This window comes from Hakea prostrata, chromosome 4 (genome assembly GCF_041222555.1).
Source record: "Hakea prostrata isolate BN-2017 chromosome 4, UWA_Hpros_2, whole genome shotgun sequence".
Classification (NCBI taxonomy): Eukaryota; Viridiplantae; Streptophyta; class Magnoliopsida; order Proteales; family Proteaceae; genus Hakea; species Hakea prostrata.
This window is the reverse complement of record NC_142603.1, coordinates 6,957,739-6,984,360: the sequence shown is the minus strand read 5'-3', so window position 1 is coordinate 6,984,360 and position 26,622 is coordinate 6,957,739. Positions and strand designations below refer to the sequence as shown.

Here is a 26,622-nt window from a genome sequence, read left to right as displayed (position 1 = left end):
AATCTCGACCGTTGGACTCTGCGTATTTGAAGGGCAGCATTCAAGCCTCCTCCTTGTTTGGAGCCAGTAAAACTACACCTTCACTAATATTTGAGAGAAAATTATCTACTAATATCTTGTATTTAAGTTGTATGTAAAAAGTTACGACCATATAGTCAAGGCACTTATTGGATTGGATGAGTTGTGTCTCATCCAAGACTTACGAATTATTTTGAAACTATTGTGTTTGGTTATGTTAATATGACAAACAATGTATTAGTTGATTTGCACATTCTTTTTCTCTTTCTAAAGTTTGGTGCAACTGTTCGCCTCTTGTATGTTGGACAAATCCTTTATTCCTTCCAAAAACGTTTACTTAGAGAGCCTAATATAACATATAATTTGAAAAAAGAAAAAAATGTTGGTCATTACCCACTAAACCAACCCCTTAGCATTACCATGGTGCAATATTGAATGATTTTGGAACAAAAGCTTTGTCCTATTGAGTTACCAACCCCATTGTATCTTATGGTACAAGAGCAATAATAAATTTAAAATCTATTTTATTTTCATCCTGGCATGAAGAAGACTGTAATTCTCTAATTCATATTATATAAGGTGTTAGTTGATTAACCCAAAAATATATGTATATGAGGCTTCAGTTGGGTTTGTTGTAATTTCGTTTTTTTTTTTTTTTTTTTTTCATGAAAAAGAAAACTTTAAATTTTGTTTACGTAAAGAGTTTAAATTATTAGGTAACCTAAAAGGGAAATGCATGCGTACTTACGTGGCACCGTTCCTTCGGTTGTGTACGTAGCTACCATCGAGCTCCGTGTTCACAGGACTCATGGCCAGTCAATAATAACTCTCACACTTTTTCTATTGAATAGCGATTTTGACAATTTGACTTTAATAAATAACGAAACCCGGTCTTACACTTGGTTCGAGGATTGGTCGAGTTACTAATTCCGATTGATTCGAATCGACCGTTTCGTATCCGATATTTTGGGTTTCGATACAGTTATGATTGATTCCAGCTGAATGAAAAGTGAAACTGATGAGGGGAAGACTTGAATGCTGCACATTATATTCTCAGAACCTGTTGTCAAACAGTCGAGATCAAAATTCTAAGATATTGATATTGACAGTTGGCAGCACAGTGCCCAATCGACAAAAATTAAATTTTGATGTCAAATCCCATTGGAGTCTGTTTGGTTACTGGAGTCAAGAGATTTTAAATATCTAGAGATTTCAAATATATGGAATCATGATTCATAAAATTAACTGTTTGATTAGCCTAAATCTGTGGAATGAAACCCCTAGAGCTCTTCGTTCTAGTTCAAAAGTCGAAATTCGGAGATTTTCGAGGTGAAATCTAATCTCTAGATTTCATTCATTAGATTTCACCCCATACTTAGATTAGATTTCACCCTATACCTATAAATCTATAGATTCACGTTTTTAGCGTAAAAAAATGAATCTCTAAATTTTATGAATCCAAAATTTTAAAATCTCTACATTCATGTAACCACACAGGCTTTAAACAAATTAAGACCATATTGGATTGAACCAAGACTGAAGCAAACCCATTTGAAGCTTCTTTATAAAAAGATAAGAAACACGATTAAAGTAGAAATTGATTGAAATCCTCAACCAGATTTTCATCATCGGTCTGCTATGTGGATAACATCTATCACAGCCATAAAAACATTAAGAGTACTCAGAAAATTGTTGGATTTGAGTATGTCTCGTGTTCTATGGGTTCATATAATTAGAGTTTGTTTGTGCTTGTAATTTAAACGGTTCTTGGTAAATTACTCGTATAATAGTAAAATTATAATTAATATGAAAAATATAAAATTTGGATTTTGTTATAAATAATTACGGTGAGATAATTTACGAAAAGAGGCAAGCAGAAAGTAGTACTTAGTATAGAGTAAGAGTGGTCAGATTCTTAAGTGGAAACATGTTAAATTTCTTGCGATTGTAGGAGCCTTCTGCATTCTTCTTCGTCATTGTGCATTGTACTTAGCAAAAACCTTGTTTCAAGCATATTAATGGCATTTGATTAAGTGTTTGAGGTCCCCCATTATGATGGATGTGGCACGCAGAGGATTTCTTTTCCAAGAACTAGTAGATCCTTCACGCAGGTGTAAGTCAACATTGATTCATTCCTAATTTAGTAAATGAATTCACATAAAGAACATTCATGTCTGAAAATGAATTGAACTCCAGTCATCCAGCTCAGCGCCACCAGCTACTAAATGGAGGTCTCATTTTCATGGGTTCACCTTTTTTTTTTTTTTTTTGTTTTTCATGTTGGGTGTGAGTTCAGTTAACTTGCAGAAGAAAGGAATTTTGATCAACCAAAACCTTGCCCAGCTTTAAAATCCCAAGTTTCACCCCCAGCACATGACAGTCACATATCCATTGTAGTTTTATTATTAATTCTTCCTTCGACCCTTCGTGCTTGGTACTAATAACTAGGTTTGTTTGTTTCTTTAATTAATGAACTCAGTAAATGGGAGCAAATCACAAGAAGACAACTAAAACAGTAACACTTTTGTACCATCTTTGACTCATTTTCCCTCTACCCATTCTGACTCTGGCTATCTCTTCCTCACTGAGAGTGTAAAATCAATGCTAGATATTGCAGAACCTCTATGTTTTGGCTGGAAAAGATTTTTTCCAGTGAAGAAGCAGAGGTTTTATGCTTTGCTAGAATCATCTTCTCTCTGAACTGCTACTCTCCTTGCTTTCTTCGTTAGTTCCGCTACATGCAGCACCACCATTTTTGAGCGGCAATAAGGAGGACGAAAAGAGAGGGTAAAATTGTCAATCTTCGCTCTTGACACCTGCAAAAAGTCTGAAATTAGCGAGAACTCTGTTTCAGAAATCCTAACGACAGCAAAGAACAGACCACCACCCTCACGCATACACACACGCAAGACGGCAAGAGTAGGCCAATAAGTCTCTTCTTTCTTTCCTTTTTCAGACCCAGAAACTGAAAGGATGAAAACCCTCTTCACTCCATTAAGCTTCTCACTGAGATTTCTTACCTTCATTCTCTCTTTCTTTTATTCCAGCTCAGGGGAATCTCTCTAGCTTCCATCACCCAGCAGATTCTGTGTCTTCTGCTTTGTTATTGAAGAAATGGGTTTCTCTCAAACTGCATTCTTGTCTTCGTTCTGCCAACACTAACAACCCCCTCAACCCCTTGAAACACTCACCCAAAAAAAACCATTTCTAGCGTTTACAGAGGTGATGGGTTGTGTAGCATCTAAACTAGAAGAAGAAGATGATGTAGTTTCACTCTGCAGAGAGAGAAAACGCTTGTTAAAATCCGCAGTCGAACGCCGTTACGCGCTGGCTGAAGCCCATTGCAGGTATCTTGACTCGCTCTACCATGTAGCAGCAGCGATAAGGCTCTTTGTCGCTCGACATTCCTCTCCTGCATCGCCTTTCCTTATCACATTTCCTCCACCTTGCTCTGCTTCGCCTCCCCCTGATAAGGTAATCACAAATCCCATGTTCCTCCAGCAGACGCCGTCAGAGTCGACGAAAGAAGCCATTGATTGCGGTTCTTCTGACTCGTCAATCTCTTCGGACTCTTCGGATGAGGGAGGAAGAGTAGAGAGGGTAGTGGCAGAAGAAGAACAAGAAGAAGCTCCACTTTGTGGGTACTTTTACTCTGCAATGCCGCCTCCAATGCCATCACCGCAGAGGAATTTCGGATGGGATTTCTTCAATCCATTTGAAGGAGTTAGGACTGAGGTGATGATGAGCGGGTGCGAGTTTAGTAGGAACTCTGACGAAGACTTGAAGGCTGTAAGGGAACAAGAAGGCATTCCGGAGCTGGAAGAGGAGGATGAGAGAGAAAGAGATGGAAGAAAGGTTGTGATGGTTGCAGAAGGTGGTAATGAAGGTGATGTGGTGAACGATGGAGTTGAGGCTCTGAAGGTCATGAATGGTGCTGAAAATGTGAGCCAGGGGGAGCAGAGGGGGTTGACAGTAATTGATACCCCAACAAGGGGAAGGAACTTTTGGAAGCACTGAAGGATGTGGAGGATCACTTCCTTAGGGCATATGATTCTGGCAAGGATGTTACTAGGATGCTTGAGGCCAACAAATTTCAACTGCAATCTAGCGTAGATGAGATAAAAGGTGGGTCTTTTTCTCTTTTTTCATGTCCTACTACCAAATGCCTTACATTTCACTTCCTTGTGTTTCTTTTCTTGGCTATCCATGGCCGTTATTTGCCATTAATCTTTTACAAAACCCTTCTATATGGCTCTCGTTCTGTGTTGAAAAAGGTTGATTTTTTTTTGGGGGGGGGGGGGGGGGGTGGGGGTTATTTTTACACTCTTGGTAGATTCCAAGCACTTTCACTTTTCTGTCTTGATTAGTGAACAACTAGCCGGCTACAAGATTCCGTCTCTGTTGTTCAGGAGATAGGCATTTAAGCATCTCTCTCCCCCCACACATCAGACACTGAGGACCAAGCTCGTATAAGCCTTTGTACCCAGTGGGCACCATACTTTAATTGTTATTGATACAATGAAATGTTTCCATACCAGGACAACAGGCAGTTTACTCTGATCCCATTTAGTATACAGAAATGCATTTCCACTTTTTAACGCTCAATGTTCTGTACCATACTGGTATTAACTCCCATCAGTAAAGATTCTAAAAGCATTGGATTTGGATGAATCATATAGTGATGGATTAACACGGATGAACCACTTGAAGTGCGGCTACTAGTGGCAGAAATTTGCCACCATAGGCTTGATAGCTGGCAACTTTGCAGCTGAACATTTTTCTAAATCCTAGTATCTCATGTTCCTACTATCCTTTTGAATGCAGAGAACTCCACAAAACTCATTCAAGCTATTACTTGGCATCGGTCTACCTCGTCGCAGTCTTCATCCTGCAAGAGTTTTCTTGCATCCAGCTCTGGAGGTTCTTCTACATGGACAGAGTTCAAAAATGATCTCTTTGATGACTATGGTGGAATGGAATCAGGAAGCCACTCATCAACACTGGGAAGGTTGTATGCTTGGGAAAAGAAGCTTTATGAAGAAGTGAAGGTAAACTAAATTGTAGCCCCATGTTCATGCCCTGACACGACCTAATGTGCATGTTTGCTCCTGTTTCATGTACTGGTCTTTGTCAGCTCTGTGTCTGTCATCTATGATGCATTTATATTGGTAGCCCAGGCATTATATTATTTCATGAGTTCCTATTGTTCCTCATATAACTTAAAAGATTGTATAATTATCAAGATGTGCATATGTATTTTTATCTATAAATGGTCTTTTGTATGCTGATTGACCAGTGAGTCAGCTAACAGGGCACAAAATAGGATTAACATTTTTCTCAAACTTTTAGATGCCATGTGTAAGTAGCATATTGCACCCCAAAAAAAAGTGTGAATAGCTTATTAACCTTCAACTTCTTCCAGCCTCTGTTGCCTACCAGGTATAGATTCATTATCTCAAATTCTGAGCTCAAGTAACAGTCACGTTCGTTCATTAAGCCAAAACAGGTTCCTGTAAATGTTCGAGGGAAGTCGTTTAGAATATTGTAATGGAACTGTTTGGTTGCTTTATGCTTTTCAATCAAAACACAGCACATCAAGCTTTCTGTCCTTTGGTGTCTACTTAATTGTTTGCTTTGGCCTTCTAATCTGGATGGTGGCAGTGATAAGATATATTAACAGGGGGAAGGGATGAACTGGAAAGAAGAAGAGGAAAGGATGATGGTGGCTGAGGGGTGATGGGACTATGGGGGGCAGCAATAGCATCAAATGCATGAGTGATGAAGGTAGTGAAGGGCAGATGGAAAAGGAGTGGGTGGTGGATGCACTGGATTGCTGTTGCAGAAATGAAGTGGTGGTTGTTTGTTTGGAAAGCAATAAACTGATTGGATCGGTGACAGACTGGCGTAGCCAGAGGCAAAGGGGGGGGGTGGATGTGCAGCAAGATGCAGGCCAGGGCTCATGGCCAAAGGTGCTTACAGGATTTTGGAGTACATGAGCTATGATACCTTGCTAATCTGATAGCAAATTGGCTATGATGCCATGCTAATCTGATAGCAAACGTAGAAGTCAAAATGCAAAATATTGGTTTTGGGAGAGTCATCAGCTTACACAATCCACTCCATAGGGATTATGTTTTTGGTAACCTGTAGAGTATATTAGTGCACAAATACCCCTGTACTGTTTTTTTTGCCCTTTTGGGGGGGGGGGGGGTGGTTACAAGATACAAAAAGAAGTATGTACAGAAAGCATCTAGAAGGGGCCGCAAGTTACCCTCATCTTTACATGGATAAGCACCGGACTTAATTGTAATGGGAGATGCCCTTAAGATAAATATCTCAATGTATGAATTGAACCATCAAGATGTGCAATTCATGAGTTTTACATATCTCTTGAGTAAGTGAACGTTTGGACATTGGGAGGACCCACCTTGTTTGAATGTTGGGCGAAGGTAGTAGGCCAGAATACTGCAACAGGACACTTGAGAGCTGATTCTGATGTGAGAACAAAATGAATAGGAATACCTCCCTTATTTAAGACATTTGCTTAAAGAATCTGGTAGATGGTGCAAAGGGATTTACCATAAGCTTCTCAGACTCAAAGACTAGCCTTAAAGCTGATTCAAGGTGGGAAAGATCGGGAACCTGATGACCTGCACATTAGAAGCTTGTTGCTGACAAGAGTTTAGTTTTCTAGGGAAATTGGAGTGTGAGAATCCTGGGTTTAGGATGCAGAAGAAGGGGTGAGAGGAGTGAAATGAATTGATCTGGGAATCTGGATCCAAGATGATAGATTCATACCTGTCTCAAAATTTTCCTAAATCCTATATACAGTTTAATATGGTTGGACCTTTATATTTAACCCTAGCTTTATAGTATTTTCTCTTCCCACAAGGGTCAAATAGAAATCCATGTATTCAAACATATGGTCTGAGCATTTCATTGATACATGTGGGACAAAGAAAGGGAGACAAGGGATGGAAGAAAAAAGTTCTTTTCTCGCAATGGCTGAAGGCCGTGGGATATCTCAGGAAATTTATGTGTATCTTTGTATTGTGCAAGGGGCTAAAACGAGTGCATGGATTTGTTCAATGTTCTAAAGTTAGTTGTTGTGGGACTAATCCCAACCATAGTTGTCTAGAATGTTAGATGAGCCAAGGTGTTGGAGGGGGCATCTAGGCAAGTAGGCGCTCACCTAGGCATGCAGCATATGACTGAAATGTAGCAATGACAATTTTGTATAATTATGACTATATGCGACATATATGTCATATTAATGCAATCTGATATAATTGTACTATTAATGATTAATGTGAGGAAACCAAAATATAACAGGATTTCAGGTCCTTTTGTATTCCGAGATAACTTTGTAAGCTTCTGTTCTTTAATGTATAATTTCTGTTTCATCAAATAAATAACAAAACCAGCATATATTAGAGAACCTTATCCAATAACAATAATACTAGTAAACGAATTTCTTCTTAGGGGTTAGGGAAAAAGGGGGGGGGGGGGGAGCTGTTAAAAGCACAAATTTATGCCTAATGCCTTAAAATAATGGCACAAGTGTACATCTTTGACTTGGAATCTAAGGTTTATGTTGTCCACTCTTCACACAATTCATCATAGACGCATTCAATGTATTATTGGTCCTGCATTCAGCTAGTATTGTGCTTATTTGACATCTTGTATGCCAACTGATCAGGCTGGAAATCACACAAGGAAAACTTATGAGCAGAAATGCTCTCAACTGAGGCATAAGGATGCAACGGGAGCTGACCGACAGAGTGTGGACAAAACTAGAGCTTCTGTGAAGGATTTGTACACCAGAATTTTGATTGCCATTAGAAGTGCTGAGTCAATCTCTAAAAGAATTGAGAAACTAAGGGATGAAGAGTTGCAGCCACAACTTCTTGAGCTGCTGCAAGGGTGAGGAAAATAAATATAGAATTTGGAGGTTTTCGTGTTCTCCCATCATAAATTTGATTGATTGAAGCTTTGCTCGTGTCCTTTTTTTCCTCCTTTTTGCAGCCTAACGAAAACATGGAAGGTTATGTTGGAGTCTCATGAAATTCAGAACCAAGTTATGATTGAAGTGAAATCTTTTACTTGTCCTGCCTATGGGAAGTTCTGTCATGATTCTCATCGTCTTGCTACTCTTAAGCTTGAATCCGAGCTTCAGAATTGGCGCGCTTGCTTTACTGCGTATATTTCTGCACAACGAGCCTATGTTGAAGCTCTTGATGGATGGCTATACAAGTTTGTTGTTCCTGAAGTTGAATTTTACTCCAAAGGCAGATCTTCGATGCCACCATTTCGAGTCAATGGCCCTCCACTGCTTGTGTTCTGTCATGACTGGCTAAACTCCCTTGAGAAGCTGCCAGACAAGGCAGTAGCTTATGCAATGAAGAGTTTTGGGAAGGATATTAGGGCCTTGTGGGTCCAACAAGGAGAGGAGCAACAACAGAAGAGGAAAGTTGACAAACTTGCTACAGAACTGGACAGGAGGGTTCTAGCATTCCAGAGAGCTGAGAACAGAATCCTTGAATCCAAGGTTTCAGAACAGAAAACAGAGCCAGATGTGCGGCATCGAGTTGAGTTCTTAGCAGAGAGGAAAGAACAATTAGATGAGTTCAGGAACAGACTGGATGTGGAGAAGGCAAAGCACCTTAAATACATGCAAGAGACACAGAGGATCACGTTAACTGGATTTCAGACTGGATTTTCTTCAGTTTTTGAGTCACTTGCAGATTTCTGCAAGTCTTCTCTAAAGACGTATGATGAGCTTGTCACATCCATTGAAAAGGCAAAGGTGGATGAGTGGGCTGGGTATCCATCGTATATAGAGACTTCTCAAGTACAAGTTGAAGGGGAACAAAATCAGAAACAAGAACTAGATGTCGAGCACCATGGATCTTGACGTTGTTGGGGATTGTAGTGGAGTTGTATATTAGATTTGTCGAAGCAGCTCGCTGAGACATATTTGTAGTAGGATCTGAAGTAGTTGATGACTTGATGTAGCTGATTTTTATTGTTGATAGACTTTGTGCCTGCCTGCAACTGTAACATTTTGATATCCTTCATCCCTTGGGCCAAATTGGCCAGCAAGTTGCAAGGTGGGAAATGGACTGGGCAGTCACAATGTAACAGATTAGGAATGTAGGATTGAATTTCATGGTTTCTTTTTTCTTTAATTACTTGTGTTTCCCAACCATAATTTCATCCAACCAGGATTTAGAAACCCATAAATCACTTGGATCGGTGTGCAGGTAAAAGTTCCTTAAAAATTTTTTATTTGGGGCCATTATTTTTCAGTACAAATCCAGTTTTTGCCGTTGTTTTGAAGGTTCGAGTGAGTTATAATGGAAAGATTGCTCATTTGGTAATAATCGACCCTTTTTAGTGAAGAATTCATGGGTTCTGTGACTGTCAAAAACCCAAGTCCTTTTTCCATTCCATTTTCTCCTGCAAACCCCCAATGGAGCATTTGCTCAATCGAACCTTCTTTGGCTTTTCCTTCAAACATGTAAGAGCACTGTGCACATCTTCCTTTCGCTGTGTGTGTGGGAGAAGAAATAGGAGGGTAAACTGGGTATTATGCAAAATATGGGGTTAGTTACCTTAATTACTTCATCAAAGCTTAAATGACAGGGGTAGTTAAGCTAAGCTCAATTGTTGATTTTGCTTGTACGACAGAAAGATAGAAGGAAGTCAAGGAACAGCGAAAAGCCTGATAGGATATGCCACTTGCGAGGAGCACAAGCAAACCAAAATCAAGACCGTAGAGTTGTAAAAATGGCTGCTGCTCTCTCTGTGGGATCCAATCGATCCATCGTCCGCCGCAATCCCACCTGGGTTTCGGCTCGACCCTTGTTGGGTCGCCGGACGGCAATTTCTCAGTGGTGGAGGAGCCCGAGCAACCGCTCATGCGGTGTTTTCCACCACTCTCGATATAGATTATCTAGCAAGACAGCTATAGCACCAGTCCTTGCTGGGTCTAGAGCCGACGATTCTTCCGCCCCTTCAGAGATGTCTGTGGAAAACGCCCTCAAGCTTCTCGGTGTTGCCGAAGGAGCCTCCTTCGATGACATCCTTCGTGCCAAGAATTCTGTCCTTGCTTCTTGCAGAGACGACCAAGACACCATCGCTCAGGTTCATTTTTCTTCTGCCCTCTTATAGTTCCATTTTTGAATGAATATTTTGTTCGCCTTCTGTGACTCATGGAATCTGTAGATGTAGAGAAATCAAAAACTAGTTGTCAAGTTAAAATTTTTGGATAGTCATCTTCTCTTTTTGAAAATTAAGAATTGGTCGTCAATTTCAGTTGTTGCCATCCCTTGTTGCCTGCGGATTAGAATGGTTCTCTTGTCCCGTGCCTTGCTGCTCTGCTGGTCGCTTCAGTTATACTATACAATCTGTTTAGCTAACTAACCGTTACTACTGCTGTTGCATCAACCCCGTATTACAACTCATTTGCTCTTGCCTACTGATAAAACCTAAGATGGAGTCAGAGTAAAAATTGAATATGAAAGATAACATTTTGATTATGTTGAGGTTTTTTAGGCAATTGGAGTGATTTGTGATTTTGTGTTAACTTTTCTTCCGCAAGATCTACTAGCATTTGTTCTAAAATAATGTTCTGAGTTGCTTCTTTTTGTAAAAAGAAAATCTTATCATAGAGGTTCCCTTTTTCTCACAAATGCGAGACACACGGGCAAGTATGTATGTGAGCCTGTTGTATAAATGATCATTCATTATTCTCACTTCTACTTATGAAATGCTCAACTAGGCTATGGTTTTCTCGAATGCTGCAAGTTGACTACATCTATTGTCTTTTGTGCCATATCTTTTGCTAAATCCTAGATCTGTGGTTTCTTCACCACACTTAATCATGTATAATACTTCTCCCTGTTACTAGTATTTGTTGAATGTGACGGAACCAACTTGTTCAACTCTTTCTTGGTCACCTATTTGGAAATTCCTGTGGTCAAGTGAATGCATTCATCTATAGTTTTGTCCTTTCAGTTGATCATAGATTTATTGTTTTCATACTGGGCAAATCCAGAAAAATAAAGTACATGTTACAAGTTGAAAAAACTTAAGGAAATATATATGGAACAGAAAGACATGACCCTCCCCCCTAAAAAAAAAACTAAAAAAGGCATGCTTGCAATTTTCATGTTCGCCTTAGTGTGATGTGGAACTTTACTTTTAACATTGAGGTTATAATGGTGCACCTCAACCAGTGGAGTGATGAGCTTATGCTCTGAGTTTGTAGAACTCATAATAACATCTGGGTGCATGATGCTCATTCTGCAGGATTCAGATGAATGAAATATAATAATGTTCTAAAAGGGGTAAAAAGGGAACTTCTGTTTAGTGGATAATGGCAGCTTATTGTTTTTTTTTTTTTTGGGGTCAAAACTTCTGTTTTGGAAGCTTATTGTTAAAAGAACAAAAGAAAGTGACAAAGCCAAAGTGTATATAGTGCAACAACAAATAAGGAAGGGGCCAAAGCCAGAAAACCTGAAAAAACACTGGCACACTACAGAATATGATAAGGGCCCATCGTTTAGATGAGCTCTGACCTTACCTCTTAAAAATAATATTAAAAATTGAATGAAAGAACTGGCCCTGCCTGTTATGATCTATTTTATGAAAAACAGTGGACTTGAATTTTGAAATAGATTGGATGAAACTGTTCTACTGAAGTCTCAGACTATTTCTATATGTGGTCTTCTCTTGATTATTAGGGTATGCTGGTTGGTTAACACAAATAGCTTCACAGCAACTCATCTTAAAAAATTTCATCGACTTCGTAGAAACTTGGGCTGTTTTTGTTATGAATTCTAGGTTGATTAACTTCATAGAAACTTTGGCTGTGTTTTGTATGCATTCTTGCATGAGAAAAATAGTTGTTTCTACCAGTGAAGACTGAGAAATTAACCTAGAATGAATACCAAACACTGCCTTAATCTCAGTGTTTATCTCCTCCACAAATTCTTCAAGAATATAGTCTCGTATGTCCATCGGAGACTGGCTCAGTGGTCCGAAAAACCAAGTGGTAATCCCGCCCCCCCCCTTCGTTTAAATATATGCTAGATTTGGTTTGGAAGCAGAAAATTACGATAAAATTCGGACATATACGTTAGACCTCAAGATTATACCAAGATGTACTTGAGATAAGACTGAAACATTACCTTGTATGCAATCTAGTCTTCGTCAGCCAAGAAGAGAGATATTAGCAACAGCGAGTTCTCGTACTATCCCAGGGCGTTCCTGTGATTTTGCCTCTGTACTAGTGCTTTGGTATCTGGTGAATGGCTTGGTTTAACTTTGATGAAGCTTTTATTTTTCGGTTGGGTTTGGTGGTGGATAAATCCTTACCTACAGGATGGATTTGAACCTTGGTCTTTAGTGCCATAAAATATCCTTTTTACCTTGCAGGTGACGGTCAAGCCTGGGGAAGGACTTTGTACCTTGTTAGCATGTGACTTCTTTTTACTGTATGAATTAGGGGTTTCAAATGGGGATTGGGCTTAGGACTTCTGAGTATTTGAGTAGACTAAAGGGAAGGATTATGGTTATATGGTCTGGGCCCTTGGTGTTACCTTGTTTAATTTACAAAAAGGAAAAGAAAAGATATTGTTCCTCCTGGCCCAGCCCTAGTAGACAGGTAATGTACTGCTGTCTTTCCATTTGCTTCATCAATAATTTAAGCTACCTCTTAGACTAAACTACTGCAGCAGCTTTTGTCAATTTTCAGGAATAGACCAATCCATATTGGCATCATTATTCAAATAACAATGGGTCTGTTAGAAATTGCCGAACATTAGCTAGATAACCTTCCAAGTTTCTTGTTATTGAATGGATCCATGTCTCATTGGAAGAGCTAGAAATCAGCTGGACCCTACCTCTCGAATGCTAACAAGATGAAGTTCCAATTTCAATTGGCATTTGTCGTAGATATTTAATTGATGCTTGCATGTTCTGAAACTTATAATTTGGTTATTATTCTATCACGATCATGTAAATGGAATTTGGATTGCCAGTTTGCTATTACAATGTTATATATATGCTCTTTAAATGCTAGGGTGGCGTCACTTAGTCATCCAACCTTAGATGCAACATGCTATAATCTACTTTTATGGGTCATTTTTGCTTAGAGAACAAAAAACCTCTAGCAACCATCAGAGTTGAGAATAAACCAAGTAGTGGGTACTAACCCTGCTTGTCTACCAATACTAATATCGGTATGCCTTTAGTAGAGATCATCGCTGATGTACTAACTAGAATGGTAGGTATGTGACACACCATCTTCTTTCATGTTAGGTGCATCATTGTTTGTGTTGCAGGTAGAGGCTGCCTATGACATGTTGCTTATGCAGAGCTTAATGCAGAGGAGGGCTGGAAAAGTTGTAAATACAAGCATTCCTTATGCTGACGTGAAACCCTTAAATGGCCCAGGAATGAGATCAGTGCCTCAGTGGTTACAAGCTGCAGGTAAAAATATATCAGTTTCAGTTGAAGCGCCATCCACTGGGAACTTAGGCCTACAAGCAGGAGTCTATGGAGCATTGCTGATCTTAACATTTGCCAATGGAACCTCGGTATCTTCAACTGAACCATATGCTGGGGCAGATGTTCCTGGGTTAATCTTAGCTACTGGTTTTGGGGCTTCATTATACTTCCTGAGCAAGAAGAACATCAACCTGGGTAAGGAGCCATTGTTGAACACACTCTTTCGTTACTGATTGAAGAAAATAGATGTTTCCTTATATAGCTTGAATATGGTTACTTTTGGTAGAACCAGCCTATGGGAAATGAATTACCTGTCCTGGCATTTCCATTGTAGTGTTGCATATCTGAAACGTTTTCCTCTAGTATCCTAAACGGCTGAAGTCCAAATGCTTCTGGTATTTCTGCATTGCCTTAGTTGCAAGATGATATATCTGCTTCCTTTTCCAGTAGATCAAATTTGAGGTTACCAAAGTGGAATGTAGCCTCCTTTTTTTCATAATTTCAAGGATTCGTTACTTTCTTTAATAACCATTAGCAAAAGTTTCCATCCATCTGTTGGAATCTGATGATTGGGCTATTAATATTTTATACTTGCCCATGTATGGTGTCCTCAGGGCTGTCAGGTAATTTTTTTTCTTATTTCTGGATGAATTAAATTTCATTACCAAAACCCCAATGTCAGGTAGTTATTCTTGGTTTATTTTTGTCTGAGATGACATCTGACAAGTTCTGCAGGAACAAATTCTTTGCACATGTCCCTCTTGCTAAGCAAAAGTTCCATTTATCTAGTTACTCTTTTACCACTTTTTCCTTTTCTACCCAGGCTTCACTTTGAGAAAGTTACTTGACAAGATAAATTCCTGACATAGTTGGTTATTCCTTTAAGGAGAATGCTGCTTTTGACCTATGGACATTTAACCAGTGAGATATGATTTGTAGTAGATAGGAGCTCCTCTTGTCATGGTTTCATTCCTCTGGACTTGAAATTTGGTTGAGAAATCTGAGAGTTTGGCGTGCTGTTCACAGGGAAGGCTGCACTGATAACTGTTGGGGGCCTTGCCGTTGGTGCTGCAGTGGGATCAGCGGTCGAGAACTTGTTGCAGGTAGACATTGTCCCATTTTTGGGTATACGCTCCCCGGCTGTTGTTGTAAGTGAATTCATTCTTGTCGCTCAGTTCTTGGTCTCCCTCTACCTAAGGTAGGGTTTGGAAATGGTATACCATAACCTGAACTTCGATGGCTGTAATTATAATTGTAACTTCTATGTTGTGTATTCTTTTAAAAGAATACCACAAATTTTACAATTCCTTAAACTTTGTAAATTATCATGTTGTATAGAAAGAAATATGCAAGCTTACAATTCCGTTATTCAGATCCTCTTCTTAATTGATCAATCATTTCTATTGCTGCAATGCATATCATTAAATTTTGTAATTTTTACTGGTAAAAAGACTGCAATGAATGCAATGACAGGACTGGAAATTGGGACTATAAATAAAGGTTTACTTGTTAAAATCTTGCTGGATTGGTTTATCATTTGATATTTTTGGCTTTAATGACCTTGTTTGACATGATTATTGGCATTTGGTTGATCAGTCTCCACAAATATGGTAGATTCTACATAATTGACATTTTTTGAAGAAATAACTTTTATACTCCATATGGTTCCTGAGGGGAGTAGGCTCAATACAATTTTTTTGGGGGGTTACAAATGGTAGCTTGAATTACTGAAAGAAAAGAAAAAATACAACCTAAAAAGAAAATTACATTGTAAAATACAACTTTCCCGAAGCATCATTCCCCACAATCTAGGCAAGATCTTCTGGGAGACACTTCTATTATTTGATTTGAAAGGTCAGTAATGAAGGACCATAGTCTTTAAGTAATGCTTCATCATATTTTCGCAAGAGTTTTTGGGTCAGTTTTTGTGTAATGTGCTTGACACATACCATATGAATGAAGAAGGCAGCTTAAATTTTCTCTCTCTTTCTGACCCGTTTGGCAAAATGATGCTCACCATAATGAGAAAGCTAGCAGGCACTGCTAATGAAATGCCTTAATTAATATTAGTTTTTAGTGACAGAAACCATTCCCTTGATAAGATTCATACAGATAGTGTGTTAATATTTTTGAATTAAAGACATGCAATTTGTTGTGAGCGATATACAAAGCCACAGGTATTATTGCTGTGATATGTGATTATAAGTAGGTTGTCCATACAATTAATTATTTTTCCATTAAGCATATAATGAAGTTTCAGTCATGAGATTAAGACATTGGAGTAAATCACTTTATTACAAATACTTGAGAAGAAGGAAGGAGAAAAAGTGAAAATTCTGATATCTTTTATCTTATGGTGCTTGTGAAAACTGCGGAATTCAAGGTAACTGACGAATCATTGAATTCACCAACTGAAGTAATGCAAATGGCGATCCAAGCACACTCAGAATATTGGTCATCGGTCAAGAAGGTGAATCAAAATGCCACGACTGAAAATAGAAACACGGTAGAGGAAATAATGGAATGGAAACCTCTAATGGCAGCATCCATACCAATATCATTTTCATCGGTGATCGAAGGGGAGGCCGAGGCATGCGAGCAGGTATGTTATAAGCTATAGCTAATTGCTACAAATTCGTGGAGATATAAACTGACTCTTAGCTTCCAGTAAGTTTCTTATCCAAAACAGCCTTACCCCCTACTTTTATATTATATGTAATTGAAGACATCAAATTTATAAGTAGTAGACTTTTCTACTACTTTTGGCCTTTAAGCCCACATATATTTCTAGAATATCTAATTGTGTTGTGGATCATAGGTCCACTTGGTAGGGCCTGAGTTATTGGCCATGTTCCTCTGATTGGTTACTGAGTTTATGTTCAGTTTTCTTTTCTGTCCCTTACCATTAATGAAATTTTGATTACCAAAAAAAAAATTTATAGATTTCCAAAAAAATAAAAATTATAGATTTGATTGGGTAAATATATATTTCTCATAAATTTTTTTATTATTATAAAATTAAGATCTAGTTTTTAAATTTTATTCATGTAGATTATGTTGACTACAATTACTGCAAGCATGGTATCCGGTAGCAGTGAGTGAAGATTTGATTTTTTATAAATTTTCTAAGAGTTAGAAGTGATAACCATAAATTAAAAAAAAAATACAAGTGATAACGTTCACCTAATCTAATGCAATAAATAAATTTAAATGCTCTTGAAGTTGCAGAGAATGTATTTTCATATATCTCAATCTTTTCTGAATTTTTTTTTTAATTCTAAATGTCAGGTTGAGTCAATTTTGGGAAGAAAGAACTTGACTGTTGCAAAGGATTGAACGGGCTTGGAGATGAGGGAGAAATAAGTGAAGAAGATAGATAAAAGATAAATTTCTCAATAAAATGCACCTGATAGAGTATGAACACTGTTTTGGCTAGTTTGATAAATACAAACTTAAAACATTCTATTCTGAAATGTTAAAAGTATAAATAGTTGCTTTTGTAAACATAAACGTAACGGTACTTTTTTTTGGTAAACAACTTAACGGTACTTAATCATGTAAATATCCTAATATTAATCATCTGGATCTTTGAAGTTTGATTTAAGTCAAGTTGGATTAAAAAATAATCAACAATTTACATTTAGTATTCATGATATATAGAAATATAAACTAAAGACACTTCGTTAGCCCAACAGTAGATACCGTCATACCGGTATAATAAATTGTATGACAAAAATGCCCTCACCAACTCTATTCGATGGATAAACGCTGTTATCCGTAATGGTGATTCTCTACAAACACAACAAATTTGTTAATACGTAATGCCCTCTTAGAATGGTTTTCTTTTGTAGGGTTTTTCTTTCAAGCAAGAGCCCCATGTTTTACCAAAGAAAAATTAACGAGTCTTTTTTTTTAATTTTAAAAAAAAAGGGCCCAATTTTAAAAAATGGCTTAACTTATATTCTTAAGAGATTCTTTTTTTTCACTTAAGTTCAACGTGGCCAATGTTACATGCTTGTCAATATGACGAACTTAGAATACTACAAGTTACCCACTGTTATTGAAATGATTATTTTATCCATAAGTAAAGGGAAATATAAGTTTTTTTTTTTTTTTTTTTTTTGCAAAATTTTACTTAAATTTTTAAAATTTACAAAAGAACTCCCAATGGGCCTTGTAGAGCAAAATAGAACCCCACCCATTGTCCCTGGCTGGAAAATACAAGTCCAAGTCTACCTCAAAATGGAATGACACAATAAAACTAGACGAAGAATGTGAACCAGAGTCCCAATCATTTGAGTCACATCTCAGTATGTTGACTCGTGTTTCTTCATGGTGAACTTGAGTTGCTTTTTGCGTAGTCAAAAGTACCATTTGAAGAAGGGATAATTTCTTTTAGAGTTTTTGTCTTCAAAAAATCGATTTTAATGGTAAGACTCTATTGGCAGCCAAAACTGTAGATATTATTAGGAGAATAAAGAATTAAGAGAAGAATTTGAAAGACACATAAACAGAACCTTAACCAAAAGGAGAAGAATAAAGAAAAATCGTTGAGGCATGTCAGACACTTTCCTTAAAACATATTTGTCCCCTCCGGTGTGTGCTTGAGGAACTAATAGACGTCTGTCTCCCAGGATACAATAAGGAACAACGATGTACTTAGCACAAAGTAGACTGCAACGACGAACTTGACATGTGCCTTCCTTCTATTACCACAATATTCAAAATACGAAAGACAACTTAAACCATTGATAAAACTCACAAAATGTTAAAGAAGACCCTTAAAGAACACTTGGCAGTCTTCTTAATTCATAAAAGAAAACCCAAAACAACACACATCTTCGGGGGATTCTTATTTATATTGGAGGTCTATATTTCATTAACTAGCTTGATAAATGAAAAACCATATTTACTTACTAACAAACTTAATGAATTAAGTTTTGAGAAATGAAAAACTTTAAACATTAATAAAAAAGTTTGGGAAATGAGAAGTTCCTTGAGAAATCAAGAGTCTCAAAACCTTTCATTCATTAACTCTCCTTGAGAAATAAACCACCAAACTTGAGAAATGAACCACTAAATAGTCCATATTCCATGCACTTATTCTCACACTCTCCATTATGAATAATTTTCATTCACATTTACTCATGCTCAAAGAGCATATTCCAACATGAATAACAATAGATTACAATCGTCAAATGAAAAAGGACATGGGGAAGAATCTAACCTATGACCCAGCAAGAAAATGTTCAGCCAAACTAGTTTATGAGTTTACTATCTTTTGAGAAAGATAGATAAGGTGAGAGAGAAACAGAGAAAAACAAGAGCGAGAGAAAAGAAAAAGAGAATGATCGTAAAATGTTAGCGACAATCACCTTCAAGGGAACCAGTGTTGGAACAAAACCAACTCCAGCGGTGGCACTTTGCTCATGACAGGAAAAAGGTCGTAGATATTCAACCAATTTAATGGCTCATGGACGACCTAGGAGGGCGATTAGTAAGTTTGAAGACGAAGATGAAGTGAATTACAAAAAACTGGACGGCCAGCTGGCAGCTGATCTTCAAAATCTGGTTTTGTTTTGCTTCATAAGGCTTACACGGAGTTTTTTTTACAAATTCAAAAAATTAAGTGTAGTTCTGTCACTTCTGTGAGAAAAGAGTTACATTTCTTCTTCACCCATGGGCAAAATGACTTTTTCAATCTCAAAGTTAAAAAAAAATTAATAATAATAATAATAATAATAATAACGGTGGAAAACTACCAAGAAAAAAAAAAACAATGGGCAAGCGAGAGTTCGAGACCGGCCCAACTTACTTAAGGGCAAAATGAAAAAACCCCTGTTGTTAATCACGATACCAGAACCTGTGAAAACCCTGGTCATGAAAAAAATGATTGAAATCGATTGCGTTTTTTTCTCCCTTTCTCAATTCTAAACCTTAACCCTTGTTCTTGTTGCGATTGCGAGGAAGTAGATCCATCAAGGTGAGTGAAATAAGAAACGATTTTTTCCCTTTTAGAATCTTCTGTGTTCATGTTGCTCTTCTTGTTTTCAACGAATAACGAACAGAGTCGACTGAATCCAACACTTGTTGCTTCACTTTCAAAACTCTCTTCCTTTGCTAAATAATTGGTGTGTCTAAGAGAAAGTAATATCTTGTACATATTAAGTGATTTCGGAGTATCAGGGATGAGAGAAGGTCAAGGCTTTCTCTGTAGCGCCTACTATCTTTTAGTTTTAGGTTTTTCTGCATGTTGATTACAATGCTATAGGCCTATAGCCCAAAGAAGCTGCATATATTAAGTTTTCCATGTAAAATGTTTGAAGAAATAGTTGGGAGTTAGCATTCAAGTGATATGAATTACCCGCTGTGTGGGATGAGACAATGTCCTTTATCCAGTTTAAGTTCCAATAATTTAGTATCAGCTATTTTACTTCTTCGGTTTAAGTGCTGATAGTACTCGGTTAGTCATTTCAGCTATTTTTTTCATCTTGTTTACTCCTATATATAAACATTTAGCGAGTTGTTATCTTGATAGCTCATATGTATATGTGATGGTCAGTTTCTGCAAATTGAAGAAAAATTTGATTTTTAAGAAACTTTTTTGTGTGATGAGCTTTATCTTTTGGATTTTCGTGGCTTTAGTCATTACGATGTGAACTTTACTTTGTGGATTTCATGAGTTATATGGTAGATATTTTTGCTTTCTGTTTCGGTTGAAGCCAATAAATTGAAGTCCTTGTTGTCATATTGAACGCCCATACTTGTGTATTTACATGTTTGTTGTCACATATGAATAGCACAGTGAATGAATGATGGGGAAGTTTCCTGATTTATTAGTCTGTGATATTGTGTGTTTGTGGATTGTGGGTTCCTGTATGTTTATTGTTAGATATGAAGAGCACAATGAATGATTGATAATGGTGAAGTGTACTGATTGATTAACCTTTGTTATTTTGTGTCTGGATTCTTGCATGTTCATCTTTTAATGTTTCTATGTTGTATTCAAATCTATTTCTATCGTGAAGCTTCCTCTCTTAATAAATTCATTATCAGCATGTTAGTTGGTTCTAAAGTGAAGTTAGTACTTTTGTATTTTGAATACATGCTCATATCTTCCGTCCTAGAGAAACCATGTTTAAGCACATACCATGTACCTGCTATAAGCTTTATTTCATTGGATTATTTATAAGTATCTATGCTGCTGTCTAGTCTGTTTTAATTATTGTATGTATCCATACCATGTTTGATTGTTGTTCCTGAACTTACTGCGTTCATAACTCTTTGTCTTTTTGCAGTGACATTGCAAGAAATTCAAGAGGGGGAAAACCTTATATTGAGATGTAAAGAGAGTCTTTGAAAGAGAGCCATGAAAGCAAAGATATCCGTGACCATCTCTCACATTGTTTAGTAAGGAGACAACTTTCTTCTGAGCCGTAACAAATATATGAAACGGACTCTTTCTGATTCTACATCGTCAGCTATGGAGATTAAGCCATCACCATCAGATTTCACTGTACCTGAAAACATCATCCAATGGTTACTAGCTGCAGCAAACTCATATAGACTAGATGATGGCCTAGAACTTCTCACAGAAACTGCTCGAACTGATCGTGGCCGCTCTGACCTAGCTTACAAGCACATTCTCCCTGTTGTTCTTCAACTTTCTCGATTTCTTTCTTCATCTTCTTCGGACCATCATCACCTTCTCTTTTCCTCTCTCAAACTGCTACGAAACCTCTGCGCAGGGGAAATAGTTAACCAGAACTCATTTGTCCAAGAGAATGGTGTTGAAGTTGTCTCAATAGCTTCTGTAAATGGGGATATCAGTTCTGATTCCAATTATTTGTTTGTTCGAGTGGGATTACAAGTTCTTGGGAATGTTGCTTTAGGCAACGAGGAACATCGATCTGCCATTTGGGACTGGCACTTTCCGGTTCGGTTCTTGGAAATTGCAAGAATTCGCAAGGTTGAGGTTTCTGATCCTTTTTGTATGGTGATATATAATTGCTGCAAAGGAAGCCAAGAGAGAATTAAGGAGCTTTCTGGGGTCCGAGGTTTACCTATCCTCACTGAGATTGTCAAGACTGCTTCAATGGGTATGCTTTCAATTTGTTTGTTTTTATTTTGTGTTATTTTATTTTAAGTTTCAGCAATTATTTGCTTGTCTCTCTGTTGATTATTTGACTGATTACACATTTTATATTCATGCAAACAATCCACTATACTCCTCAAATTTATTCTAAAACTCTCATATGTCTATTTTGGTTATACCAGTTGGATTCCGAGAAGATTGGTTGATGTTGCTGCTTTCCAGAATTTGCTTCGAAGATTCCCATTTTGTTTCATTGTTCTCTGAATTAAGGTCATGTGAGGATGCCAACAACGATCTCAATTTTAACTCTACGGAGAACCATTTTATGATGGAACAAGCCTTTCTGTTGAGTATTTTGGCAGAGTGTTTGAACAAGAAAATGGCTGGCAATTCTGTCTCCAGTGAATTTGTGCACTGTGTTCTTGGAATACTTAAGATAGCAGCAGGGGTTCTCGATTGTGCCCCGAGAGGAAAGTTTGGCCTTCCAACAGGTTCTGCTGAAATCGATGTTCTTGGGTATTCACTTATAATTCTGAGGGATATTTGTGCGCTAGAGGATTTGGGGTGCTATGAGAAGGCTAAGGATAACTCAGCTAATGTTGTTGAGTCGTTACTCTCGGCAGGTCTTGTAGAATTCATGTTAGATTTGCTTGGTAACCTTGAGCCACCTGCTATAATTAGGAAATCTATCAAGCAAGTTAACAACAATGGAAATTATAAAGAGTATATGTCTTCTAACTCGCCCGAAGTCTGCCCCTACAAAGGATTTCGGAAGGACATTGTTGGTGTCATTGGAAATTGCTTGTATCACAGGGAACATGTTCAAGATGAGATTAGGCAGTATAATGGGATTCTTCTATTATTGCAACAATGTGTTACTGATGAAGATAACCCTTTCTTAAGGGAATGGGGTCTTTGGACTGTGAGGAACTTATTGGCAGGAAATAACGAAAATCAGAAGGAGGTGGCTAAACTAAAGTTCCAAGGGTTCGTTGATTTACCAGAATTTGCAGAACTTGGTCTGCGAGTGGAGGTTGACCAGTTTGGTCGTGCAAAGCTTGTCAATATTTCTGCTGATGAGAACATTCCTAGAAGCTAAGGGAAGAATTTTGAGTAGGTGATTTCCGCAGTATGGCCCTAGAGTTTCCAACAGCATTGGTTATATTCTCCATCTTCCTATATATGGACAAGATTCTAGGTACCTTGGTGAAGTGGATGTAATAGAAGAACATTCTAGTGTAAATAAAGATAATAATATGTGAATATTTGTTAGTTGTGGCAAGCTGTTCTTGGGACATATTATTTCTCCAGCTTGTTTCTTGCTTTATTTCTTAATTTCAGCTTGATCTTACTTCTGAGCAAGTTTTAGAGTTCTAGGGGAACTGGATATTGCAATATTTGAGTGTTATTTAATACAATACATTGGTGAAATAAATTCACAAATGAGGATTTTATGTTCTCTGGGTAGAAAAATGAGTATTATATTAAACCATACAGGTTGAGGAAAAGAAATAAGGGGGATCATATCTTACAAGATATCAAAACTTGGGGTATCAAAATACTTTATGTTTTCCAGTTTTTACAATTTAATATTGATACAAATAGAGTTTAGATTCATTGCCCAATTGTGGTAAGAGCATCATACAGGTAGGATTTCAATTTTGCAGGAAACTTTTGTCATCTTTGTAATTGCAAGTATGATTTGGAAAATGCTTTGGAATTCTTGTTTACTGCTTGATTGCGAGTTGACTCAGAGGAATTGGAACCCAGATGAAGCGACTCATTTCAAAATTTGGGCTTTGGATTCTTTTCAGTCTAGATATTTTTCTTCTTCTTTCTTTTCAGGGTAGGGATGGGATTTGAGCCCCTCATTTACTTCATCTGACCATTTTTATATAATATCCACATGAAGTAGTGTCCCTACTAGTTTTATGTGGCTTAAGTAATCCCACCAGTATTAGTGTCAATTCAGTACGGTATTTAATATGGTACTAAATATATCTACATTGTATCATTATAGTATTGAATACTGTCAAAAAGCCTGAGCAGGAGAAGTGAACAGCATTGACATCATCTCTGAAAGCAGAGAAAAAGAAGGGGAAGAACACAGATTTTTTTTTTTATGGCAACAACATTGATCATTCATGTATTGCTATTCTGAATCTTTGTTAAAATCAAGGTGCTAGTTTTACTGTTACATACAAGGTAGTCAAGTGGGAAAACTGTATGACCAAAAAAAAAACCTAGGAATCTAAATGGTGGAAATCTACATATTCTCCCTTGGAGGCCAAGGGTCAAATACTGGGAGCTGCAGAGTCCATCGTATACCATAAAAAAAGAAACTAAGAATACAAAAGCAAGAACTAAAAAGAATAGATCAAATTAATCTTCTAGTAATTTGCAGTGGAGGGTATCACATATCCCTTCTGCATAATGGGCAGGAACCATGTCTGATGAGCCACTCATCGATGCAAGGTAGATGAAACATGTGGTGACAGTAAGGTAAACTCCGAACCATCTCTCCCAGCTGAAAATCCTGAGGGTAGGAAATAACAAAATTTCAAGCATAGATATCTAATCAGGTCCTTGATTTTACAATTGAAACACTCACAGAAGAGAACATGATAGTTAACAAAGAATAAAGGCTAAACCTGGAGGCAAACTGAACAGCAGACCCTCTCCCCAGATGCATCCAAATTGTTAATGTTTGTGATTTTGATCTTTGGGATTTTCTCAACTATATCTCCAGACAACCCTTGTGTTCCTCCTGTTTCAAAAATGTTTGTGACCTCTTCAAAGCTAGTTTCATCACCACCCATCTGATTAAAACTGTCCACATTGTGAGTAAACCAGCATGGCACATCTTTTTGCCATATCAACAGCTATACCTCAAGGTTATAATTACCTGACTCTGAACTGCACTTAACATTGCTGGACCAATTCTCTCCCGAACAAGCCTTCCACTCAGAAGGCTAGCAATAACATCAATCTGATCAATCCAATGAAGATATCAATGCAGGGGTATGGGCAAATTGCAGCAAGTTTTAAGTTTCAAAGGATTCTCTTTTTTGGGCAACATAGTTTCAAAAATAAATCCAACTGATTCTGTTGCTAGTATCTTACAGTCAAATCAATACCAAGAAACATAATAATTATATCAGAGAAGAAGTATTTATTCTTCAACAAGTTGAAAGCAAGGCTACTTACCAAGTAGAGGAGACACCCAAGTCCTGAATCATCAGAATGCCAAAGATGAAGAGAAGATTCAAAGACCTCAATCGAGAAAACAGCACCAGAGACGGAACCAACCGCAGCTCCACGGAAAAATCCACTCTCAGTTTCTTGACCTATCAAAGCTCCAGTCATTGCACCTAAAAGTGAACCCACTGAAAACAAACAGAAGCAGAAATAAGTAATTGCATAAGTAGAAATCTTAAGAACACTGTTACATTCAACCCAAGCTAGATCCATCAGAAGAAATATAACAAAATAAAAAGGACCACCAGACAATCTGGTTCCAGTTAGTAAAATATCACCGTGAAGATGAAAGACAAAAAAACCCAAATCCTTCTCTTTTGAAAATTTCCCAGAATTACGAACATCCAGATGTGTTGCTGCCCAGGAGGATCACTTCTCTTGTCAAATTGTTTGATACAACACTGTAAAATTTGAGAGGGGTTTTGGAGAATGTAATGCCGTATTTATCGCTTTATTGGGATCGTTCAATAAAAGACGGATAAAATAAAATTTCAATAAAAGACAAACGAAAAACAAACTGTCAAAGGGTAGAACAAGAGAGAAAATCCATAATTTGAACCTAATTTTCTGAAATGACCAAATACCTCTGTTTCCAATGCATCCTTTAAAGACCATAAGAACAGAACTAACAAAGAAAGAACAATGACCCAAATTGAATAATCAAAGAGCGCAGCTCACCCAATGCAAAAACGAAAGTGAAAATTGCAGAAACGAAGTTGTGAAGAATCGCAGAAGCCACAGAGCGACAAACCCCTCTTACTCTTTCAGCCCAGATCCTAAATGATGACAAACTAGAATCTGCAGGAGATGGCCCAGGGGAAGGAGAAGGGTAAGCGTAAAACTCCATTACTGTTTCTCCTGGCGTTTAGTCGAATGAACAAGCTACCATTAAAACTGAAGATGAAGAAAATCCCACAAAAAGCTTTACACTTCAGAAGCAGCTTTTATGGATGGCCCATCCATATCTGTTTGTACGGCAGATTGGTTGAACATCTCATACCGATTCCAACAGAATAAAAAAGCAAGAAAATATCAGCTTTAATGTATTTAGTATCATTTATGTTTATTACACAATTTTTGTTGGAAGTAAGGAGTTTTAAGATAGGGATGGAGATTATTAAATATATTATTTAAAATAATTGAATTTATTATTTCTTTACTAAGATTTATTTATCATTGTCAATTGAGTAACAATCATTTTATGAAGGTTCTATAAATGCTAGTGCAGCACAAGATTCATCAGTGTAAGATGAAAATAATCTGATCCTCCTTCGGAAGCACACACTATAATAAGAGGTAAAGATCAATTAGTAGCATACTTGATCAAACGGGTGATTTTCTTGCCTACTACGGATCCCATACTACCCCCCATGAACTGAAAATCCATAACCCCAATTGTTACGTGAATACCATTTAGTTGACCTATGCCTATTTGAACAGCTTCAGTTAACCCTGTCTTTCGTTGATAAGAATCGATACGCTCTGAAAATAACCAAATGTTCGTTATTAGATGCATCGGCATTTATTGTACACAAACTCTCTCTTGAATTGTTGAATTGGAAGTATATAAATATGATAACATTAGCTACTTGTACCTTGATATTGAGTTTCTTATTTTTTGCATTTTTGTCAAAAAGAAATTAAAAAGAGAAAAGGAGGTAGAGGTCTCTATCGTTTGGTTGCAGTTAGTTTTGCAAGCAAGTTTCATTTGTTTTAATATGGTAAGAAAATAAAAC

The 26,622-nt window shown here is 37.4% G+C and overlaps 4 protein-coding genes across 6 annotated transcripts; 3 read left to right on the top strand and 1 right to left on the bottom strand.

The window, feature by feature from the left end:
- The first annotated feature begins 2,435 nt into the window (after nt 1–2,435).
- LOC149017485 (protein ALTERED PHOSPHATE STARVATION RESPONSE 1-like) lies at nt 2,436–9,607 on the top strand. Its single transcript, XM_089154178.1, is given in 5 exon segments — nt 2,436–4,012; nt 4,015–4,143; nt 4,843–5,066; nt 7,718–7,941; nt 8,044–9,607. Coding segments are annotated over 5 exon segments (2,235 nt in total). The 5' UTR covers nt 2,436–3,243; the 3' UTR covers nt 8,933–9,607.
- An 89-nt stretch (nt 9,608–9,696) lies between these two features.
- LOC149017484 (protein CHAPERONE-LIKE PROTEIN OF POR1, chloroplastic-like) lies at nt 9,697–15,018 on the top strand. Of its 2 annotated transcripts, none has more exons than XM_089151818.1 (3): nt 9,697–10,164; nt 13,401–13,728; nt 14,560–15,018. In XM_089151818.1, exons 1-3 carry the CDS (start codon nt 9,808–9,810, stop codon nt 14,733–14,735), a joined length of 861 nt encoding a protein of 286 aa, XP_089007944.1. In that variant the 5' UTR covers nt 9,697–9,807; the 3' UTR covers nt 14,736–15,018. The 2 variants fall into 2 exon arrangements, with proteins under 2 accessions (XP_089007944.1, XP_089007943.1); XM_089151817.1 differs by having other exon boundaries at nt 9,700–10,164; nt 13,368–13,728; nt 14,560–14,987.
- A 4,333-nt stretch (nt 15,019–19,351) lies between these two features.
- Nucleotides 19,352–23,153, top strand: LOC149017483 (uncharacterized). Its single transcript, XM_089151816.1, has 3 exons — nt 19,352–19,516; nt 20,832–21,632; nt 21,811–23,153. The coding sequence occupies exons 2-3, from the start codon at nt 20,981–20,983 to the stop codon at nt 22,725–22,727; spliced, it is 1,569 nt and encodes a 522-aa protein (XP_089007942.1). The 5' UTR covers nt 19,352–19,516; nt 20,832–20,980; the 3' UTR covers nt 22,728–23,153.
- Nucleotides 23,154–23,717: 564 nt separating this feature from the next.
- On the bottom strand, nt 23,718–25,890 carry LOC149017482 (NEP1-interacting protein 1-like). Of its 2 annotated transcripts, none has more exons than XM_089151814.1 (5): nt 25,565–25,890; nt 24,836–25,014; nt 24,534–24,617; nt 24,280–24,447; nt 23,718–24,164 (listed from the first exon to the last, which is right to left on the bottom strand). In XM_089151814.1, exons 1-5 carry the CDS (start codon nt 25,731–25,733, stop codon nt 24,042–24,044), a joined length of 723 nt encoding a protein of 240 aa, XP_089007940.1. In that variant the 5' UTR covers nt 25,734–25,890; the 3' UTR covers nt 23,718–24,041. The 2 variants fall into 2 exon arrangements, with proteins under 2 accessions (XP_089007940.1, XP_089007941.1); XM_089151815.1 differs by having other exon boundaries at nt 24,836–25,287; nt 25,565–25,654.
- Nucleotides 25,891–26,622: the final 732 nt, after the last annotated feature.

What these genes read in the sequence shown, in the direction of transcription:
- LOC149017484 (XM_089151817.1), top strand. Translation starts at nt 9,808, where the DNA reads ATGGCTGCTGCTCTCTCTGTGGGATCCAATCGATCCATCGTCCGCCGC. An exon ending in ACCAAGACACCATCGCTCAG is followed by an intron (nt 10,165 to 13,367) that starts GTTCATTTTTCT and finishes TTTGTGTTGCAG; the next exon opens with GTAGAGGCTGCCTATGACAT. An exon ending in CAAGAAGAACATCAACCTGG is followed by an intron (nt 13,729 to 14,559) that starts GTAAGGAGCCAT and finishes TGCTGTTCACAG; the next exon opens with GGAAGGCTGCACTGATAACT.
- LOC149017483 (XM_089151816.1), top strand. Translation starts at nt 20,981, where the DNA reads ATGAAACGGACTCTTTCTGATTCTACATCGTCAGCTATGGAGATTAAG. An exon ending in TGTCAAGACTGCTTCAATGG is followed by an intron (nt 21,633 to 21,810) that starts GTATGCTTTCAA and finishes TGGTTATACCAG; the next exon opens with TTGGATTCCGAGAAGATTGG.
- LOC149017482 (XM_089151814.1), bottom strand. Translation starts at nt 25,733, where the DNA reads ATGGAGTTTTACGCTTACCCTTCTCCTTCCCCTGGGCCATCTCCTGCA. An exon ending in TTGGGTGTCTCCTCTACTTG is followed by an intron (nt 24,618 to 24,835) that starts GTAAGTAGCCTT and finishes TGGATTGATCAG; the next exon opens with ATTGATGTTATTGCTAGCCT. An exon ending in GCTGTTCAGTTTGCCTCCAG is followed by an intron (nt 24,165 to 24,279) that starts GTTTAGCCTTTA and finishes TCCTACCCTCAG; the next exon opens with GATTTTCAGCTGGGAGAGAT.